Genomic DNA, 23,853 nt, shown 5'->3' with positions numbered 1-23,853 from the left:
AAAGAGGGAGCTCTTCTTAATATTTTGACACCAAAATCATATCGATACACCTTACCGACTGCGAGTAAAGCCACCCACGCTTTAACTTGACAGACTGTACATTTGTTTCAAATAGTAGAAATCGTTTCCAAGAAGATTTTTTAAATTTTGAGGCATGCATCTGAGCTTCTAATCTTAACTTTATAATAAAGTCTCAACTTCAAGGGACACCCTGACATTGTTTTCAAGCAGTAAGAAATCCGAGGAGAAGATGGAACAGTCAAAAATGTAGAAATGAAAATTTTATGAAGTAGAATTTTTCACATAAAAACATCCATAGCAACTTCTAAATATATTTTTTTAATCTTGCAAAAATAGGAGGTTATTTTGTCATTAAAGGCATGTGACACAGCTAAATACCTATATTACCGACCTCACTTTTTCAGTTCCCTGAATATTTTTTTGAACCTAAGAACTTTTTTTGTGAATAAAATATCGAGCTGAAACTTTGGAAAATTTATTAGAGTACAATAAAGTACGTTTTGGTACTGCATTTTGCTAGGAACTTCACTGAAAATTATTTCATCTTTTTTCTAAACCTCGACATTTTTTGAACGTTCGACATTTTTTTATACATAAAATATTAGTCTCAAACTTTGAGAAATACAAGAGCCGAAAGAAAACTACGTTTAAGTACAAAACTTAATAATAAAAGATGTGAAAAAAATTCCACTATCAATTCCATTCCATCGGCATCAGTCGGTAACGTTGTACACGAAAATACGAACCCTCTAGAGCCTCGTCTAGTGGCCGCCAGGGTTCGTATTTTCGTGTAAAACGTTACCGGCTGATGCCGATGGAGTTGATAGTTGAAATATTTTTTTTACATCTTTTATTATTAAGATTTGTACTTAAACGTAGTTTTCTCTCGGCTTTTGCATTTCTCAAAGTTTGAGACCGATATTTTATGTATAAAAAAAGTTCAAACGTTCAAAAAATGTCGAGGTTTAGAAGAAAGATGTAATAAGTTTCACTGAAGTTCCTACCAAAATGCAGTACCTAAACGTACTTAAATGTACTCTAATACATTTTCCAAAGTTTCAGCTGGATATTTTATTTACAAAAAAATTTCTTAGGTTCAAAAAAAAACATTCAGTAAACTTGAAGAAAGAAATTCCTGATTCAAGGTTTTAGAAAATCTAAAAGAAATTATTTCATAAGACACCCTTAGATACATACCTTGAATTTTTTTCTGCACCTGACATCTATAGGGAAGCCAAACCTATTTCTTGTATAAACTGGGCAAACTCTGGATCCGGAAATAATGGAGTGTGACCAAAAATTTCATGGCACAAATCTGGTTTCGCTGAAAAATGTTTAATACAGTCATACCTTATAAATGGGGCCGCGTGAAAAACTCTAAAATCAAGTCCTGCCAAAAAATGTCGAGCTGCCAAAGCATCAGGAACTGGTCTTATTGTTAATTCCGTGCAATATAAAATAATTCCATTTTCAATTTAAAAAAATAATTTCATAAGAACGTTTGCCATTATTAGAGTTTTGTAGCTGCGAGAACAAAACCCTTTCTATTTTTAACTTTTGCCAATAGGGAGAAATGAGGTAAGTGGATATACGGGGTGAGGAAAAATAAGGAAAGGGAAAGTATGGTAAACTAGATAAATTAAGGATAGGTGAAGTAGGGAAAATAAGGGGTTAGAAATAGAAGAAATTAGAAAAATTAAAGGCGGGGTAATAGGGGAGGCGATTTAGGAAAAGTGAGTGGAAATCAATGGCAAATAGGATATGTAAGGAAGTAAGTGGAAATTAGGAGGAGGAAGTAGGGTAAATAAAAAAGCCAATAAAAGTATAGGTAATACGGGAAAATGAGGGAAGGTAGCGCAGAAGAAATGAGAGGTTGAGTGTCGAAAAAGTAAGGGAAAATCATGAGAGGGGGATAAGAGTAGTGAAGGAAAATGAAGGAAATAAGGGGGATAGTGGAGAACGCAAGGTTAAATAAGAGGAGGGAAATTAGGTATGATAAGAAAAAAGTAATAGCAATATGGATAAAAAGGAAGCACAGGTAAAAAGAGCAGGAAAAGGGTATTGCTCAATGTAAGGAAAAGAACAATTTAGAGAAATGGTCAGAAATTCCAAAATGGGAGAGGAAAATGTGGACGAGGAGATGGACAAAAAGATTGGCGAAATAAAAATAGGATTAGATTGCACAAGAAAAAAGAAAGTTAGTAAAAAAGGGAACGCAGGTGGGTGGGATGAGGAGTGTAAAGAGAAAAAGAAGAAGGTCAGAAAGGAATAAAGAAAATGAAGAAAAGAAAAAAGTAGTGGAGAAGAATATAGAATAAAAAAAAGGAGTATACTGAGTAGTGTGATGAAAAGAAAGAGGAAGAGAATAAAAGGTTTAAGGAAGAGGCAAATAAGGCAATGACGGAAGAAGAGGTCTAAAAGGCAACTAATAGAGAGAGAGAGGGAGAAAGAGTAAAACAGGATATTGAAATCGTATGATCGAAAAAATATTTTATGGATTTTCTAGAAGGTTTAGAGAGAAAAGCTAGGAAAGAAGGAAAATATGGTAGAGAAAGACATGAGAAAGAGGTACCCATAGCGAAGAAACGTAAAGGCAAGGAGGTTATAGATTACAGAGCTGTGATTTTTGATGCCATCATTATATAAAATATATGTCACTGTTTTGTTGGAGAAATTAAAAAATGATTTTGAGGAAAAAAATATAGAGCCATCGAATCAGACAGGGTTTAGAAAAGGAATAGGTGTGATAGATATATGTTCTAAATTATCTCATAAATAAAAGGATTAAAAGGCCGAACGGGACAATGATAGCAATAAACTCCTTCGACAGAGTTGAGATAAAAAAAGTTATGGTGAAAAAGCTTATACGAAAGGGCTTAATAAAAAGATTATTGGAAAGTTTCAGAGAGACAAAAAGCAGGGTAAAAGCAGGATAGTAAGTAGGAGACAGTTTCTGGTTAGTGAGAGTAGTCAGGCAAGATTGTCCTCTGAGTCCACCTTTATTTAATTTATTAATCTGAGATCTAGAAGAAGAAATTAAGAGAAAGGGATGGGGAGGAGTTAGGATGGTAGCGGAAAATATATATACGTTGGCGTGCGCAAACGATATAGTGTTGATGGCAGAGGATGAAGAAGGGATGAAGGGCCTAATCACTTTATTGGAGAAATACTTAAATGGTAAAAAGTTAAATTTAAATGCAGAAAAGACAATGATAACACAGTTTAGAAAAGGAGGGGGGAGAAAGAAAGAATGGACTGGAAGATGGAAGGGAGTAAAGTAAGATGAAGTAAGGTAATTTAAATATTTGGGACATACCTTGCAAGCGAATGAAGATCATGGAGTTCATATAAGAGAAAGGATAAAAAAATCAGCAGGAATAATTAAACAGGTATGGAGAATAGGGAAAGAAAGGTTCAAGAATAATTGGAGGAGGAGAATGAGGCTATTTGATATGATGGTATGGTCAGTATTAGGTTATGGAGCGAAGATATGGGGATGGAAGGAAAGGAAAGAGATTGAGAATCTTTAAGAAAGGTATATAAGGTGGACGCTAGGGGTAGACTGGAGTATACCGGGGTATATGGTTAGAAAATAAGCACAAAGAAATAAATTAGGTACCAAAGTGGTAAGAGGGCACTTACAAGATGGGAATAAGAAAGGAGTGACTTCTTTAGTAAAAGAGATATATGAGATGAAAATGGAGTAAGCTCTGAAGAATTTAAGACAAGGGAGAGGGAAAGATAATTAATGGAAGAATAGGAAATGATTGAGGAAATAAAATCTAATAAATGGTATAAGATGATAAAAATGGCAGGAGTACCGGAGTATTTAGAGAAGGGATGGTTGAAAGAAGATGCACCAGTATAGCAAGATTTAGTTCAGAAAAGGAGATACGGGTGGGGATGTATTAGGAAAATGAAGATAGCAGAAAGTACAGAATATGCGAATGGTAGGAGGAAACATAGGAGCACGTATGGAAAGGATGTAGGAGAGGAATGGAAGATGTGGAAAGCTGGAAAGAGAATGTGGTAAAGTTGCTACGGGAGGATGGATTTGGAGAAGAGTGGATGAAAGGGTTGGAGCGGGCTAGCAAGGCGAATGAGAAATAATGAAAGTGGAAAAATGGCAAAATGAGAATGAGATAGAAGGGAAGTGAAAGTAAAGAAAAAAGGAAACGGAAGTCACCTAGATTAGAAACGTAAAGATTTTCAACTAGTTATTATTCTGCATTTGTATAAGTAGATTTAGATGCGCTCGCTTAGTCTTCCGACAGTAAAATTGCCAAAAACTGTGGTTTTTTAACAGGGGGTTTTAAACTTGATTCAAAGTTGAACCCCTTTGTTAAAAAATCATTTTTTAGTTAAAGATTATCTTTTCGTTGTAAAATTCAACTACTCAGTGGAATGTCGAACTATTTTGTTGAAAATTCATTTTTAATTTTTTAATATTAGTAATTTTAGTTGAAAATTTATCTCTTCGCTCTTTTGATTGAAAATACCTTTTTCAACTGTATATTTAAATGTTCATTTTTTTTAACAATAAGGTTACGATGACAAGCGTACTCTCGTACCTACCAAGGGGTTCAGAATCATGCATCTTACGGATCCCCATACTAGCCTTTTTCGAAGATTCGTCTATTTTCCTGGAAATTTAATCTATTTGTTTGTTGATGTAACTGCTTGGTTGAAAATTAGCAGTTTTTTAAATTTGTTTTTTAGGATTTAAAATTCATCTCTTCAATTAAAAAATCTTTTTTTGCTGAAAATTCAACTAATTGGTCGAAAATGCAAAATACTTTAAATTGAAATCTAAGGAATATAAAAAATGTCACATTAAATTCAATATATATCTGCATTAATTTTGTTTTGAAGAATTTATTTTCCTTTTCTTGTGAAAAATCGCATTTTTTTTCAATTCTAAGAGCTGGAATTTTGGGCTATAAAGTCTAATATTTTAATATTTTTGATTATTCTTGATTCATTACAAAACTTATGAAAATAAAAATATTATGAAATAAGTTTCTTAACGTTGATTTTAGATAGCCTCTTATTGAATTAGTACCTTTTAAAAATTATATTAAATAATAAATAATAAATATTCTTTAATTAGATTTTTAAAAACAGTGCCTCATACTTTAATTTCCTCATGAGTATATTCCACTCTAAGAATGGAACGACCCCTTAAAAAGAAAATGATTCTTATAAAAATATAATCAGTTTCACGAAGTTAAAAAAATAATTAATTTTAATGCATTCCTTTTAAAATTTTATTTTATACTCTAGGTTTTCCTCTGGAAAAATGTTTTTTCTTGGACTTTAATTTGTCAAATCTGATGTGTTACCAAAAGACAATAAATCCAAATTTTCTTAATGACACTTGGTGCGCTAATATCCAAGAAATCACTCACGACAATCACTTCCTGGATTAAAATCGAAATATAAAAATTTTCGGGCGACTTTGTCTAGATCATTGTAGCTCATAGAAAAAATTGACACATCACTTTCTTCTGTAACAGAATTCACGAAATTCTTGATCTGGAATTTTACAAATAATCCCCGCATCTTATGAATTTTTAACACCTGAATTTTGGTAAGTACACATTCAAATTTGTGAGGCCGTCAAGAATTTTTGATTGAAAAACCCAAAGATGTGCTTACATTTTTTTCCAATATCTTAAATATTTAATTTCTTGAAACAATTCTACGGTTATTACAGTAACTTAATCTTTTCTCACTGTGCCTTTTCATGAGTACCCAGACAGGTACTGACCTTGACATGAAACGCGAGACGACGAGGTGAACACCCAAGCAACGAATGGATCTCAAATAGGAAACACGAACGAGAAGTAATGATGGGACATCGAAAGTGAAACATCAATTTTGCCAAACATCAATTTCAAAAATGATCTACATCGATGTCATTGATGTATCGGAAGAAAATCATCGATTTTTCGATGTTTACAAAACATCAATGATTTATTCAAAAATCTTATAGTAACTTAGGAGACCTTGTCATTGAGATGAAATTCTTGATACCATTATTTGCTTGAAACAAATTGAGATTGCCTCTAAATAATAATGACTGAATAATGATAATAATTAAGTTACAATTATAGCTTTTTCCACTGGTAACACGTTTATTATAACTAGTACCGATTTTTCGCTAATCTTAAATCACCTTTTTGACAATTCCAACTTTTAACAAATCTGACCACGAGCAGGCATACTCTCGGTCTTTTTATTTAAGCCACATTTCCACCAAGGCCTTTCAAAATTGAAGGTCAAAGAATCGATAACTAACATTTTGCTATTGTGAATTCTCTTTTGTTAAAGCTCTTTCGACTTTAACGAACACATTCTCATCACGTGTATCGTGCTTCGCACTCGATACTATCGAAAAAGCGAAGTTTTCTGCATTATTTACAAATCTATCAAATCTATATTATGTTTATTCCAGTACCTCGGTCTGGGACTGCTTATTCAGATGTTGGAATATAAAGTAGATAGATAAACGTTTATTTTTCGGCCTGCTGACCTTAAAAAGTTGAGTTGCTTACACTTCCATTTTTTTACAGAGTTTTCTTGCAACTATCTCTTAAAAATTAACATCCATCCACACCTTATATCTAATCCGCTATCTTCTATATCCTAACATTCCTCGCTGCGACTCGCTTCACCTCGCACGCATGTCGCTTTTTTCTCGGTAAGCCTCGCATTGCTAGCCTCTGCTTCCGCGGCTAGACCCTAATACTCAACTACTATTTACAATATTTACAGTTTTCTTACACCTATTTCCTCTCCTTTTTACAATCTTTCATTCTCCATTCCACTTCCTCCTTCTTTCTCTTCTTCTCCATCTTACCCAACACCCCCTTTACCCATGCTACTGCCCCCCCTTTTATGCAAAAATACCTCCATGCTTATCACACTCCTTTCCACCTCTTTACATTTCTTCAGCCAGTGCTGAACTTTTGCATCCTCTTTCTCCCACAATTCACAAATTCTCTTCTCTCTAAAAAGCCAGAACCTATTATAACTCTCCATGCAACCGCATTTTATTCTCGATATAAGTTCCTGACTTCCTGGCTCTCCTTTTTCACACAAATATTGCGCTTTCTCCCTTGGCATAATCCACACATAATTCCCGTTAAACCTTGACTCTCCTATTCTCTCCTCTCCTCTCCTTCTGCCTTCTCTTTCTCTATGTCATTCTTTTGAACCAACTCATATGCTTTCCTTCCTTCCTCTTGCATACTTCTCACTTCATCCATCTGCAATCCATTTGTTCTGAAATACCTTTCCCTTTTCACGTCCAGCTTCCCACCCCTACATCTGTTTTCCTTCCCACACCATGACCATGACAATATAATTTGGCGTATTCCTTGCCAACCCCAGTGTCCACTGTACATACTTATCCTGTATCCTCCGAAACAGGAAGCCTAGATACACGAACTCTTTCACCTTCTGTAACGCTTTTCCCTTCAACTTCCACTACCCTCCCTTATCTCTCCCACCTCCTTTCCTGAACACCATAACCTTCGACTTTTCCGAAATTAACTCTAATCTATTTTTGTCCAAGTATCTTGTCAATCTTTTCATCATCTCCTTTAAAGCCTCCTTGCTCTTTGCTAGCAGCACTATGTCATTTGGATATGCGAAAGACCACATCCTGACTCCTCCTACCCTAACTACTCCTACCACGCCGGCCGCTAGCTTACTTTCGATATCCGTAATCAAATTTGAAAAAAGCGTTGGGCTAAGCGGGCACCCTTGCCTCAACCTCCTATCCATCTAGAATATCTCAGAGATTCCCTCCCCTCCACTCACCCTATCTTTCGTTTCCTGATATACTTCCCTTACCCACTCGATCAGACCCCTTTTCACTTCTCTCTCTTCCATTGCGTCCCACAACCTCCCCTCATTCACAGAAGGGATCGCGCCCTTTAGATCTACAAAAAATTCGTACACTTTGGCATCCTTTTTGTTAGTTCACTATCCACCACGTGCTGCAAGACGTAAATATTGTAAATAGTACTCCTTCCCTCCCTAAAACCCGCCTGCGTCCCCGGGAATATTCCTTTCCCCTCAACATCTTTGCGCAGCCTATCTGCCAACACCATCGCGTATATTTTGTACGCAGTATTCTTTAGCGTAATTCGTCTATAATTTTCCTGTCCCTACCTATCTCCTTTCTTATAGAGTAGTATGATCACCCCCTCCCTCCACTCTCTTGGAAATTCCCCCCTCCAAACTTTTTTCACTACTCTCTTCAGCCTCTATCTTACCTCTTGTGTGCCAAATAGCCACACTTCGTTCTCTAGCCCGACCAGCCTTGCTGCTTTAGATTTTTTCAACTTTCTTATCCGCTTCTCTATCTCTTCGTCATTCAGCTCCTCTCCATCTACCTCCCTCGTTCTTTTAATCCCCATATCGTTTTTCCATGTATCTGACTCCTGAAATAAATCCTTAAAAAATTGCCTTCATTCGTCGCTCTTTATCTTCACGCTTTTCACCACCCTACGTTTCCTAAACCTATTAATCGTTTCTCAGTGTATCTGACCCTTGAAATGAATCCTTAAAAAATTTCCTCCATTCGTCGCTCTTTATCTTCTCACTTTTCGCCACCCTACGTTTCCTAAACCTATTAATTATCTTCCTCGCGTCCCTTTCTGTCTTAAAACTTCTCAACTCCTCTTCAACTTCTTTTTTCTTTTCCAGCTCTTTCTTCTTACTCATCACCCTAAATTACTTCCTCATTTCTACGTATTCCTCCCTTTTCGCGGTTCATTCCTTCCACTTCCTATACTTCTCTTCACCTTCCTCTTCATCATATTACATTCCCTATCCTCGCCATTCCTTTCTTCTTCTTCCAAAATACCTTCTTTTGCACACAATCTTTCACTTTCTCTTTTAGATCCTCCGATATCTCGTCCACCGACTCCCCCTCGAAGCTTGCGTTGCTCAACTACTCCTGATGCTTCTCTATCGCCTCTCTCGTTTATGACACCCTCTCCCCGAACGACCCTTCTTCCCCACCCTACCTTTCGCCAGCTACCCCTGTATTCACAAACTTAATGGCTCATGGTCTAATTCCACCCTTCCTTCCACTGCGAATTTCTCTATCTCGTCCCACTTTCTTTATTCCTTTGCTTTTTTAATCCTTTTCATCCTATCCTTATTGTACACAGTCACAAACTTTTACGTTACCCCTACTTACTTTACAGCCCTCATTTGCACGCCCTCCCCTTCTCCCTTTCCATGAACTTCTTCCTCTACTCCATCCCTAACCCCTGTTATAATTTCCCCACTAGCCATTACTTTCCTCTTTACTTTCACCGCCTCCTGTAGCCTCCACTTATACCCCCTGGCAACTTTCATTCTACTCTATCCCATTCCTTCCTCACTACCCACGTCTCTACCAGTCTAATCACATCAAATTCCTAAATATACCTCCAGAAATGCTCATATTTCTTCTTCAACCCTGATACGTTCCAGTGCAGCATCTTAAACACTTCTCCACGCTGATTTACTCCCACCCATACTGTGTGCTAAAATGGAATTTTAATTTTCTTTTATTGCCAATATAATTTGTTGCATTTTAATTCTTTAATTGCTATAAAAACGTCATTTCTTATATTACTTTCTACTACTCGTGCTCAATTTGTACTTTAATACTAATTGCGATTTCGAGTTTTTTCATAAAAAATGTGCAAAGCAGGATCAGTTGTAGTGAAAATTAAAAAATTAAAATAATAAGAGGCAAGAGCGAGAAAAAAGAGGAAAGAGATTTACATTTTTCACTACTTTCTCTTTCTTTTTCTTTATTTTGATCTTTTAAACTTGAATGTCAATATTTAAATGCGTGTTAAAATTTGATCGTTATATTACTTTTGGTTTGTTTCGAATAATTCTTCTTAATTTTTTTTCTTGTTTTTTTTTTATAAATATATCATTTTCTATCTAAATGTCCTTAATTATTTTTATTGCCAATAAAATTTATTATCATGTTAATTAATTTTTTTAAACAAAGTTACATCATTTTCTATAGGGAATTGAGTACCGGGGGAGGGCACAGAATGCCTATATATTTTATTAATAAAATATAGCCCTTTATTTTGAGAATTTCGCCTTTACTTGCTATTTCCTTCAATTTAAAATAATCCAAGTCTCGATCAAAAGAAACAATATTCAAAACTGAAATTTTTTCAGAAATATTCTGCAATTAACTTCTATATGTATATAAATCAGCTGAAATATTATATGTTATTTCAAAAAATGAATCTATTAAAAAATGTTTTGTAAAATATAAGTTTGTCTTTGGAGTTAAATGTAAATAAACTGTTATTTATCAAATATATTTTTTATGCATTTTTTTCTTGTTTGAAATCAAAAGTTACATAATTTGTATAATTCTCGTGCATTTTTTCATAATTATTCATTTAGATTACAAAAATTATTATACGATATTTAGTTAAAAGTCGTTTCTTTTTAATTGACCAATATATTTATAGTTTAAAATTCATCACTTCTGCTGAAAAAACTCATATTTGGTTCCAAATTTAATTAAAATTATTAATATTTAATATAAAATTTAACACAAAATTATTATGTTGAAAATTTATCCACTTTAGTTGAAAATTCGTCCTTTTTATACAAATTAATCTTCTTAATTCAAAAATGATACTTTTGCTTGAGAATTCAATTACTTGTTTCAATTTGAACTCTTTTGTTAAAAATTAATTTTTGTCAACTTCATCATTTTAGTTGAAAATTTGTCTCATGGTTTCTTAATTTCATTAGCTGAAAAGTCATTTTTTCGACTGAAAATGGAACTATTCCATTTTTTTTTGAATTTTTTTTTATTTTTGATATTTAACTATTTAGTGCTAACTGTATGTAGTTCGTTAAAACTTCACCTATTTCGTTAGAAAATTAGTATTCTTTGTAGAAAATTGATTATTTTCAGCAAAAGTGTAACTATTTAGTTGAAAATTATTCTGCTTTGATTGAAGATTAAGTAAAAATAAATTGAAATATTTTTGTTTAAAGTATCGGCAACAATTTTGTAGAAAATTTTACTATTTGGGAAAAACTGAAGTATTTCTTTGGATAATTAACTAATTTGGTAGGAAATAAACTTTTGGTGGAAAATCATATTTTCGGTTTTAGAATTCATCTGCTTGGTAAATCATTCATCTTTTTGAATTACAAATTCAACAATTAAGTAGAAAATGTAATGTTTTTTGGTTGTATTTAAGTATTCTTTGTTTAAAAAATGACATTTTGTTTAAAATTCAACCATTTTTTCGAAAAAATTGTCTTTTAGGATAGGCAGTTTATCTTCTTTGTATGGTAAATTCATATTTCTGTTTGCAAATTTTGTTACTTTCCTAAAAAGTCTTTTTTAGTTCAATTCAACAGATTTAAAATTCCTTCTTTTTTCTTGATAATTGTTTTTCAAACTAAAAACTTAAAGGTTCCATTTATAGTTGAATAAATGTATCTTTTTTCATTGAAAATTAAACTAAGCGGTTAAAAATTCGTCATCTTGGGTGGAAAATTTGGTTGGAAAGTAACTTTTGTATTAATAATTTAATTTTTTGAGTTAAATATTCAACGAGAAACTGCATCTTTGTAGTTTGCATATTAAAGAAATTGTTTAAAAATTGAAATATTTGGTTAAACATGGAATTAGTTTGTGAAAAATTGAAACATTTGTATTAAATGTCAAAGGCTAAATTAACGGATAACATTCAATAATTTATATATAATATAATATTTTATTGATAAATTATGTACAATCATTTCTATAATTTATGAAATAAAATTAACATATGTGTCTTATATTGAAAATTTTAAATATCATTTCCGCATCGCCGGCTTATTCATACACATTAGAGTGATTAAGTAAAATTATTTCCAAATCTAAACGCGTAAGTTGTACCTTTTAAGTCACCAGATAAACAAAAAATTGAAGGAACTAATTACAATTTTTTTTTCTCTTTTTGTCTATTTTTTTAAATATATTTTTTTTATTATATTGTTATTTTGTAATACGCTTTTATACCAAAATCATTCTAAATAATTTAATTTAAATTTTTTAACTCATTTTTAATGAAAAAAAAATTTTCTTACTTCTTTGACATTTTTCTGTAATAAGTATCTTTTTCTAATTTAGAAGTAAGATAATATTCTTATTTTGCTTCAAAATTAATTTAAAAATTTGTATTAAATGATGTACAAGGATGATTATGTAAAAGTGGATAATTCTATATCTACAAGAATTTAATCAACGTATTTTCAAATCATTAAGAAAATAAAGTAAAATAGATTAATGAAAAGAACTCAAAAAGGAAACCTCTAAATCATTTTTTTGTTGTTGAAAACTTTGTTGACTAAAATGCACAACTTAGGCAAGTGTGTATGTTCAGATTATAGAATTATTTTTTTGCCTATTAAAATGAATCACCCTAATACACACACGCACAATCATTATTTAATTTAAAATGAAGAATTCCTCATTTTTAAAGAGACAAGACTTCAACATATTCTTTAATTCTTTAATTTTCTGAGAGCATCCATCAAAATCTGAACTTCTTGGTTAACATTGTGGACCAAATCTTCCACCTGATACTTGCTATCAATTATGCTAATGCTCTGAGTGTAAGCATCGTATCGGACACCAAACTTCCTTGGAATCGTTTGGGTGAATTTTCTGAAATTCAACAAAATAAATTTAAAATATTTATAAACAATATTTTTCTTTCAAGAAATTTAAAAAAATAAAGAAATTTCCTAAAAAAATCTATTTAATAGTGTGCCAAAAGTACATTTAGGACTTTTTTACTCAGCCGAGAATTGAAAAAGAAATTTTTTATAAATTTTTAACCCTTAAAGGGCACACTGGGTCTAACAGACCCAGCGACTTATTTGTGTTTTAAGAGAAAGTACCAAATTCAAGAAAATAGAACATATGGCCCCAGGTTAACAAATCGCATGAAAACCTATTTATCTATATCATTTTCACATCATTTTCATTTTTATTATCTTAATACTCAGTTTAAGATCAATAAAATAGTTAAATCGCGCAAAATACGGTGTTTTGTTTTTCAATAAATTGAATCTATTATTTTTCAGAATAAATACCTTTTTTGGAACGAACACTATAAAAATAATTTTATTTTTGAAGCACCGTATCTCGGAAGTATCCAGGTGAAATTTTAAGTAAAAATATCAAAAACTTAAAAAGTTATGAGTTTTAGAGTGAGAGAAGTCATTTTTTTAATTTTCTTTTTCAAAAAAGGATTTTTTTAAGTACTTGAAGTTTCAAAAACTGTTATGAAATCTTTTTCTCCTAAAACTAGATAGATTAAACATTATTAATTAATTTTCTTGTAAAAAACTTTTCAATACCGGCGGCATAGCACACGATTGAATACCCTTGGGTTCCTTATACCCAGTATGCTTTTTACGTAATTTTACGGAAGAGTGCCCTGTAAGGGGTTCAGAAAATTTTCGCACATAAAATAGTCTCGAATCTCAAACAAAAATATTATCTAGTAAAATGAAAGCCAAATAAAAGTTTCAGGTGCGTATGAATCAGACCTGAATTATCGATTTTTTAAAAACTTTAGCTGATTATTTTCTTAGCATATAAAATTTAGATTGCCAATGATTTCACTTAAAATTTGTTTTTCATGTATTAGCGAATAGGTTTAACTATATTATTTACGAGTTATTTTACGAAATAGAGAATTATCAAATATTTTTTCTGCTTATTTTCATACCATATAAATTTTTAATAAACAACCTGGTAGAATAAAAAATTATTGAATAAATTATCTAAATCCAAAATAAATAATAATATAAATAATCGCAGACAATGATATTTAGATAAAGTAAAAAAATGTATTTCGTTTACTAAATATATATTTTTAATGAATTTATGTAAAGCACGTCGGTTTTATTAATTTTTTCTCTGAAAAGATATTTTAACGCATAAAAAAGGAGTTATAAAAAAAATCAGGGGAGGTGTTCTATTATTATTTTTGGTTTGTTTGTTAGTAATTGATCATTTTTAGAGTAAATTTTAAAAAAAATTTTCTGAAAATCAATATTTTTAACTGCAAATTTAGATATTTCATTTTTGGCTTGAAATGAATCGTTTTCAGTTTAATATCAAACCATTTCGTTTAAAATGTACTTTTTTTTAGAAAATTAGGTTTTTTTTAGAATATTCGTTTATTGGCTTACAAATTCAACTATTCTTTGGATTTTTTTTAGAATTCTATTATTATTATTATTGTAAAAATTAAACTATTTTACCGAAAACTAACTCTTTAGCTAAAAATTAACTTTTTGGTTGAAAATTAAATTTTTTCCAGCGAATTCTCCTTCTTGGTTTGAAACTTCATACTTTAATAAACAAATGTTATTAGCTGTTGATTAAGCTATTTTGGTAAAAATTCGTATTTTTCAGTTGAATTTAAATGTTCCTGATTTGAAATTAAAATATTTTTTTGGTTTTAGTATCAACTATTATCATTTTTGTTTGTAAATTTAATTACTTTGTTAAAAAATTCGAATATTTTGTTGAGATATTTTGCTTAAAAATTTAACTGTTTTTAGCATTAGTCTTTTTGGATAGAAAATTCATCTTTTTGGGCTGCAAAATCAACTAAATGGTTAAAAATATAACTGTTTATGTTTGGAGTTAAGTCTTTATAGTTTTGAGATTTGACTATTTTGTTCAAAATTCATCTTTTTTTAATTGAATTTATGTGTTCTTAATTTTAAATTAAAATCTTTTTTTTGTTTAAATCTCAACTTATAACATTTTTGTTATAAATTTAATTATTTTGTTCAAAATTCCACCGCATTTGTTGGAAATTTAATTATTGGCTCAAAAATTTAACTGTTTCTTTTTAGCATTCGTCTTTTAGAATAGAAAATTCATCTTTTTGACTTGATAGATTAACAATACGGTTGAAAATATAACTTATTATCTTTGTAGGTTGAAAATTCAACTATTTCGTCAAAAAGTCGTCAAATTTTTTAGATTTTATTCATTTAGCTGAAAATGCAACTTTTTGCTTAAAAATTATTTTTTTACTGTTGAAAATTCACTTACTTGGTTTAAAATTGATTTATTTGGCTCGAAACTCAACTTTGTATTGAAAAGTCATCTTTTTATTATCAAGTTTAACTTTTTGTTTAAACGTTCGTTCTTCTGAATTGAAAATTCATCTTTTCGGGTTTAGAAATCCACCGTTTTTCAAGACATTCAAATTTTCAGCTTGTAAACTGAACTCTTTTTTTAAAAATTCATTACTTTTTTTTGTATAATTAATCATATTTGCTTGACAATTTCACTATTTTCTTGAAAATTTTATACATTTTATTGGAATCAATATGGAATCTGTACATTAATTCTACTTTTTCTATTAATCTCCTATTTTTGTAAAAAATCGCGAAAATACGAATTCGTATTTTTGACGCCAGTTAAAAACAATCGATGATGTAAAGGTCTGGTTTTGTGTGAGTCCGGCCTGGAATGGAACATTGTTTTTTAATTATTTTGTTTAGAATTGCATAAATTTGCTGTTTTCAACTCGTTCTATTAATTGAACAGTAAATATTGATTCAACATGAATGAAAAACAAGTTATGATTAACGTATCTCTTTCATAAGTTCCATATCAGTTTCCTCATTAGAAAAAAAAGACAATTACGAAAAGAATTGCAGAATAATAAGGCAATAAGGGAAGATGTTTTGATCAGGGAAATAAAAAAAATGCTCTCAAAATATGTCTGGTCATATTAAGAATTATGATAAGAAAATATGCACGTACTGATCTATTTATGTACAAATTGATTACTCACATCATTTTTTCCTTCGCATCTTCGAAATCTTCCGCCACAAAATAAACTGGCTGATACTCTGTGATTGGATATTTCTGAACTGCAGTTTTCGCTGGTTCAAAAGGTCGCAATTCCGGTTTTCCACTCAAGGAATATTCCAATTCTCCAAAAGATGATAGCAATCCAGCTCCATAGGCTTTTAATTCTCCATTTTGTCTACAGAGTCCGAATTCAACAGTAAACCAGAAGCACTGAAAAAATAATAATTTTGTGTGTAAAAAAAAGATGAGGTACAAAAAATTGAAACTGTGATTTAAAATAAGCTATAGTGCACAGCTTTAAATTATGAATTCTTAAAGCTCTTCACCTGGGGCGCTTGCTAGAGAGATTGATCAGCGAAATGGGTCAGACCAGAGTTCCGAAACAATCTTGTTATTTAAGTCAACACGGAAATTTTAGAATAATCCAAAAATCTATACCCACTCTCATTATACCCCAAATTTTCAAACAAAAAGAACAAATCTTCAACAACAAAATTGACTTCACACTAGAAAATTGAACAATTAACAAAATATTTAATATTTCAAACAAAAACGAAATAATTTTCAACAAAATAGTTAAACTTTCAACTAAATAGTATAATTTTCAAGTCAAAAAGATGACTTTTCTACAATAAAAGAAGAATTTTAAATCCAAAAGGACGAATTTTCTATCCAAAAAGTCCAATTTTTAACAAAAAAGTTGATTTTTTAACTAAAGAAGATAGATTTTAAAAAAATTATTAAATTTTTAACTAAATAGTTTGACTTTCCAACGAAGTAATAGAATTTTGAAAAAATAGATTCATCTTCAGCTAAAAATATGTAGTTGCATTTTCAATCAATAGTTGAATTTTCAAGCCATAAAGCCGAATTTTGATTTTGATTTTTAACAAAAATGTTTATTTTTAACCTTAAAAGATTAATTTCTAAACAAAAAGTTAAATTCTTAGTCAACTTGTTGAATTTTCAATCGAAAAGACTATTTTTTTTTAAACAGAGTCGAATTTTGAACATAGAATGATGAATTTATAATCAAGAAGTTTTCTGGAAAAAAATATAAATTTTCAATCCGAAAGAATGATTTTTTTATCGAAAGAGACGAATTTCATACAAAACAAAACTTTATCTAAAATCTTATTTAACTTGTAATCGACAATGTTTAGGATGATAAATTAATTTCCACAAAACAGTTAAATTTGCGAAAAAAGATTGCTTGGAATTTTCAACAAAATAATTAAATTTTGAACAAAATAGTTAAATCTTTAACGCAAGAATAATTTATAAGAAGACCTTTGAGTTTTTAATAAAAAAATTTTCCATTCAGGAAGATTAATTTTTAATCCAAAAGGACGAATTTCCTACACAAAAAGAATTTTTAATCCAAAAGAAAAAATTTGGAACGAAAAACGTGGAATTTTTTATCCAAAAAGATAAATAATCAACAAAACTGTTAAATTTTGAACCGAAAATGTTTTGTTTTCAAGAGACAGCTAAATTTCTAACTTAGTAATTCAATTTTCAACCAAATGATCAAATTTTTAAAGAAAAATGATTAGAATTTAACCATACAAATAGTTGCCTTTCCAAGGCGAAAACAGTGGCATTTTAAAATAAGAACGAATTCATTAGTGACGAACTTTTTTTTACCAAGGAAGACGAATTTAAACCAAAACAAATAATTTTTTAAAAAAAAGATGACTTTTGAACAAAAAAGTTGAATTCTGAATAAAATAATTAAACTTTCAACCATATAGTGGCATTTTTTAACAAATATTTGATTTTTCGAGCAAATAGTTACACTTTAAACCAAAAAAGATTTTATTTCTACTGAAAGAGCAGATTATACAACGACAAAAAACTTTTCAAACGACATTTGGATTTTTAACCATAAACTTTATTTCCAACCAATAAAGATGAATTTTTAACCAAGATGAATTTTCAATCCAAAAGATGTTTTTTATCAAATTAATTAAATTTTTAACCAAATATTTCAGACTTCAACCCTATAGTAAAATTTCCAAACAAAATATATTCAACTTTAACCAAAAATAGTTGCATTTTCAACCAGATAGTTTAATTTCCGAACCATGAAGACGAATTTTGAGTTGGATTTTTAACAAAAATGTTTATTTTTAACCGAAAAAGATTAATTTCTAAACAAAAAGTTACATTCTTAGTCAACTTCTTGAATCTTCAAATGAAAATACTAATTTATTAAAATAGACTCAAATTTTTAATCAAGAAGTCGTCTGCCAAAAAAGATAAATTTTTAATCCAAAAGGACGATTTTTTTCCAAAGAGGCGAATTTCACACAAAACAAAACTTTATCAAAAAATTATTTAACCAGTAATTGACAATGTCTAACATCAGAAATTAATTTACACAAAACAATTAAATTTTCGAAAAATTATTACTTGAACTTTTCAACAACATAATTAAACTTTCAACAAAATAGTTGAATCTTTAAGGCAAGCAGACGAATTTTTTAGAAGACCTTTGAATTTTTTTAACAAGAAATTGTCCATCCTCAAGGATTAATTTTTGATTGAAAAGGACGAATTTCCTACCGAAAAAGAATTGTTAATCCAAAAGAACAAATTTGAATAAAGGGATGAATTTTCTATCCAAAAAGACAAATAATCAACAAAAATGTTAAATTTTGAACGGATGATGAATTTTTAAAAGTTAGCTAAATTTCTAACTTAATGATTTAATTTTCAACCAAATGATCAAATTTTCAAAGAAAAAATATTATAATTCAACCATAAAAATTGCCTTTTCAAGACGAAGACAGTTGCATTTTAACCTAAGAACGAATTAATTAGGGACGAATTTTTTTTACCAAGGAAGATGAATTTAAACCGAAACAGTTAAATTTAAAAAAAAATAGTTTCAAACAAAAAAGTTGAATTTTTAATAAAATAAATAAATTTTCAACCAAATACTTTAATTTTTAAACAAATAGATGATTTTTCGAGCAAATAGTTGCACTTGACAACAAAAAAGATGACATTTGTACTAAAAGAAAAGGCTTTACAACAAAAAAAGCTTTACAAAAAACAGTCGAATTTTTAACCAAAAAGTTCATTTCCAACCAATAAAGATGAATTTTCAACTAAGAAGGTGACTTTTTTTACAGCAAATGATGAATTTTCATTCCAAAAAATGTTTTTTTTTAACAATTTAATTTTTAACCAAATATTACAGTCTTTAACCCCATAGTAGAATTTTAAAACAAGATATATTCAACTTTAACCAAAAATAGTTGCATTTTCAACCAAATAGTTGAATTTTCAAGCCATAAAGTCAAATTTTTTAGAAGACAGTTAAAATCGTTAGATTTTTAACAAAATCACTATATTTTAAACTAAATATTAAACTTTTCAACTAAAAAGTTAAATTTGCATCCCAACAGTTGCACTTTGAACCACACAAGGTAACATTTCTACCAAAATATATGAGTTTTCAACAACAACAAAAAAAACTTTTTAGAAGACATTTGAATTTTTAACAAAAAGGATTATTTTTAACCAAGAAATATGACTTTTATACAATCAAAGATTAATTTTCTATGCAAACGAATACATTTTCTACCAAAGTAAGTAAAAATGTAAACAAAATAATGACTTTTAACGAAACAATTTAATTTATAATAAAAAAAAAAGAAGTAACTTTCAACCAAAGTTAGATGGACTTCCTTATCCGATTCCATTAAATCTATTTTAATTGCATTTTATTTCAAAAAATTCTGATCGCATAAAGTACAATAGGAAAGTCTAAAAACTATAATGATTAAAAAAAATTTTTGTAACAATAATCAAATACAAAGTTATTAGTAGCATCGTCCAGGTGATCTATTAGATAAAAAAAAATTTTTTCTAACAACTCTACGCAGTTGAAAATTATTTTTTTTTGTGGTAATTATAGATTTTTATGCGTTCAAAATATTAAAACAATACATTATTTTCACTCATTTCTTTCGTTTTCAAATGTGTTAAATTCCTAATGCTAAATGATGTCCTAAATCATGGCCCTAATAATTTGGTCCCAATAAAAAATTTAATTTATAGGAAACTTTTAAGCCCTTTTTTATTCCAAGGACACCAACGACACTTCCTGACATCAGAATAGTAAAAATATGAAATCTACTATTAAAAAGTCACAGTCTGCCTTTGTCCTTAGATTTCAAGACATTCAAGGTAGTTCATATAAAAAATTATGTGATGAAAATTACTGTTGGTGTTATAACAACTTATAAACTGATGTTATAAGAAAATTAAAAATAGCTTTAATATAATTACCAATCAATCGAGCCTTACTCTTTTCTTAAATAAAAATATTAATTTATAACAATTTAAAGAACAAGCGATTTTCCTGTAACTTTTTTTTGCTAATAATGCAATTTTTAAATTAAAATATTAAATTAATATACATTTTTTTTGAATTAATTAAAAAGAAAAATAAAGATGATATTTTTAACCACTGATAAAAATTAATATCTGACATTATGAATCTTTAGCCCAAGAAATTAATTATTTTCAAATTAGGTCAACTTCCAACCCAGCAGTAGAATTTTCAACCAAAAATAGGAATTCTCGACAATAAATATGAATAGTTGATACTTCAAGGAAAACAATTTTAATTTTTGATAAGACGACAAAAAAGTCGAATTTTAATCATTGAAGCCACAACCAAAACTGAGTTTATTTACAAAACATTCGAATTTTTTAACCGAAAAAGATTACATTTTTACAAAAAGAAACTGATTGTAAAACGAAAACGACGAATTTTCAAAAGAGTTGAATTTTCAATCAAGAAAGATTTTTCAGTTAAGAATAAAAAATATTTAACCAAATTTTTTACCCTTCAAGCAAAAATAAAAGAATTTTTGACAAAATACTTGAACTTTTATCCAAATAGTGGTCACATTTTTTAACCAAAAAGACGACTTTTTTGCTGAAAGTCGTATTTTGAACCTTAAAATTTTAATTTTAAACCAAAAAATGTTCATTTTGAAACAAGAAAGATGATTTTTCTACCATAAAAGATAAAATTTTCACAAACAATAGCATTTTGAGCAAATTTAATCAAATAAAATAACGAATTTTCAACAAAATATTTTTATCCTAAAAAAATTCAATTAATATAGATGGTTTTGATACCAAATAAATCAATTTTTAATTGAAACGGATATTTTTTTAACCAAAACTGCAATCGCTTAATTTTGAGTTGAAGAAAAAATGCATCTTTAAAATAAACTTGAATTTTTAACCAGATCAATAAAAAGAAAGAAGACGAATTTAAAAAAAAATTTAATCGTCAACTAAAATACTCAATTTTATTAAAAAAATATTAATGTTCTAACCTAAACCATGAAATTTAAAAAAATTACATGATTTTTCTACCAAAAATTTATTTTTTTATATTCAGACAAAGAAAAATTAATTTTTAACAAACCAAAAAGACGAATTTTCAAGACAAAAGTTAAATTTCCAACAAAACAGTTCAATTTATAACAGAATTGTGTAAATCTGAATATAAAAAGATAATGTTCGAAATAATTGGATTTTCAAACCGGAAATATAATTTTGTTTAAAGTTAATTTTTTACCAAATAGTTCAATTTCCATAAAAATCGTTTAATTATTAACTGAACAGTTGAATGTTCTACCAAATCGTTGAATTTCGAAGCCAAAATGAAGAATTTTCTACAAAAAAGGTTAAATTTTTAACGCGAAAATATTAATAAAAAAACAGTTATATTTCTAACGAAATGGTTGAATTTTCTCCTAAATTATTAAATTTTAAATTGATGAACTCGAATTTTCTATAAAATAGTTAAATTTTTCACGGAGAAAGATTCCTCTTCAACAAAAACAATTCATTTTTATCTGAGTGGTTCAACTTTCAAATATGTGCTTAAGTTGTCCTCAAAATAGGTGAATCTTCAACGAAAACTGAATAATTTTTAATTGAACAGTTGCATTTTTTACTCAAAAATATATAATTTCTACGATGAAAAATTAATTTTGAAACCAAAAAGACGATTTTTCAACAAAAGATTTGAATTTTGAACAAAAAAGTTAATTTTTAATTACATAATTGAATTTTTAACCACTAAAGATCAGTTTTGAAACAAAAAAGAAAAAAACACTTACATTTTTAACTGAAAATTAAGAATTTTCAATAAAATAGTATAATTTTCAATCAAGTACATGAACTTTCAACTAAAAAGATGAATCAACAAAAAACAAAAAAAACTTTTAAACAAGTAGTTCAACTTTCACCCAAGTACTTGAATTTTCAACTAAACATTTGGATTTTTGATAAAAAAAGATCAAATTTCTACAAAAAAAAATTATTCCTTTAACCAAAAAGAAAAGCAAGGAAAATATTTTTGGTAATTGATGACAACTTTTATCTTAAATTCAGAATTATTACAAATAATTTAAGTTGAAAATTTATCTATTTGGTCAAAAAAGTACTATTTTTCTAAATAATTTGATCTATTGTTTTTGATCAAAATTAATTTATTTAGATTTATATTTATCTTGAGAATTCGACTTTTTTGGTGAATTTGACTGTTTATAACTCAAATTTTTTGGTTCAGTACTCATAATTTTGGTTGAAAATTCATCTTTTTTTTAACAATTGAGCTCTTTTGTTAAAAATTCATATGTTGTAGTTGAAACTATTTTTTCAACTGATAATTTACCTATGTAATTATTTATACAAAGTTGATTTTTATCTATTGAAAATTCATGAATTATAAAAAATATTCTCCTTTATTTTGTTATCCATTATTTCAGACAATTCATACTAAGAAATTCAGAAATTTTCTATTGGTAATAACTTTATATTCTAATTTAAAAATTGCGTTTGATTAAGTTCTGCATGCAGAACTGAGACATATTGAATTATGATGATATTGATTAGATGTTGCTGAGTAGAGGAAGCACTTACGGTTGCCAATTTCTCGACATATTCATCCGGCGCACCAAGGGAAGCCAATCCTATAACCTGTGCGAATTGGGCAAAAGCTGGGTCGGCAAATAATGGCACGTGACCCAGAACTTCATGACAAACATCCGGTTCCGGTGTGTAGAATGGCTTACTGCTATGTCTTATATATTGTGTACTGTGGAATACCCTAAATGCTAATCCTGCCAAGAAATCGCGGGATGCCAACAAACCAGCAACTGGTCTTAACGTAAATCCCGTGCAGTCTAGAATATAAACGTTAATCATATTATTCTATCATTAATACCAAAACTTCAATTATTTAGTAATGAATCTCATTGTGAGGAACATAAATTGAATGCCAGACACAACAGGGTCCCTAAATGTCTATATGGGGCGTGGTCAGGGTTGAGAATTATGGGTGTGTACGAAAAGGGGGCGTGGTCAAGAAAGTGGGCGTGATCAATACTTATTGTAGCCCATGCTTTGGATGGGGCATGCTTCTTTGATCGCCTTCTGCCTAATCTGACAGGGGGAAGAAGGAGCTGAAAAACAAACGGGGCGTGGCATTTGTCCGGACTTATAGACACGATCATTCAAAATAATAAATTGAAAACATTGTAATAAAGACTTTCATTCTCTAAAAGTTTCTAAATATTGCAGAAGTGGAACTCTTAGCGTGAGGTTTAAAATTTGATTTTAATTATCTTCGAAGAAACCCAGAAAGGAACTGAATTTTAGAGATCAAAATTCTGTAGCATCCCTAGTATAAGAATTTTAATTAGGTATTCGAAACTTCATCAAATGATAAAAAAATCTACCAAAACAGGCACTTTTATAAATTAGGCTCAGAATTTTTAGAAACTCAAAATACACTATTTTGCGAAATAAAATTTTTTTAGGCAGCAGTCTGGTGATGGTCTTCGCCCATGCGAGATAAGAAAAAATAGGGATTTAAAAGGTTACAGTTT

General features: G+C 29.3%; 1 protein-coding gene across 2 annotated transcripts in view; it reads right to left on the bottom strand.

Moving 5' to 3' along the window:
• Nucleotides 1-12,155: 12,155 nt before the first annotated feature.
• The window catches only part of LOC117181809 (protein henna), a 28,270-nt gene continuing 16,572 nt past the window's right edge, over nt 12,156-23,853 (bottom strand). The window contains exons 6-8 of one of the 2 annotated variants that reach the window (XM_033374780.1): nt 22,886-23,148; nt 15,903-16,132; nt 12,156-12,736 (exon numbers count right to left, since the gene is read on the bottom strand). In XM_033374780.1, coding sequence (XP_033230671.1) covers nt 12,574-12,736; nt 15,903-16,132; nt 22,886-23,148 — 656 coding nt within the window. In that variant the 3' untranslated portion in view covers nt 12,156-12,573. The remainder of the gene's footprint in view (nt 12,737-15,902; nt 16,133-22,885; nt 23,149-23,853) is intronic. The other variant, XM_033374779.1, reaches the window with a different exon arrangement.

Source organism: Belonocnema kinseyi, chromosome 10 (assembly GCF_010883055.1).
Source record: "Belonocnema kinseyi isolate 2016_QV_RU_SX_M_011 chromosome 10, B_treatae_v1, whole genome shotgun sequence".
Classification (NCBI taxonomy): Eukaryota; Metazoa; Arthropoda; class Insecta; order Hymenoptera; family Cynipidae; genus Belonocnema; species Belonocnema kinseyi.
The sequence above is the reverse complement of the archived record's forward strand: the minus strand, read 5'-3'. Positions and strand labels throughout refer to the sequence as shown.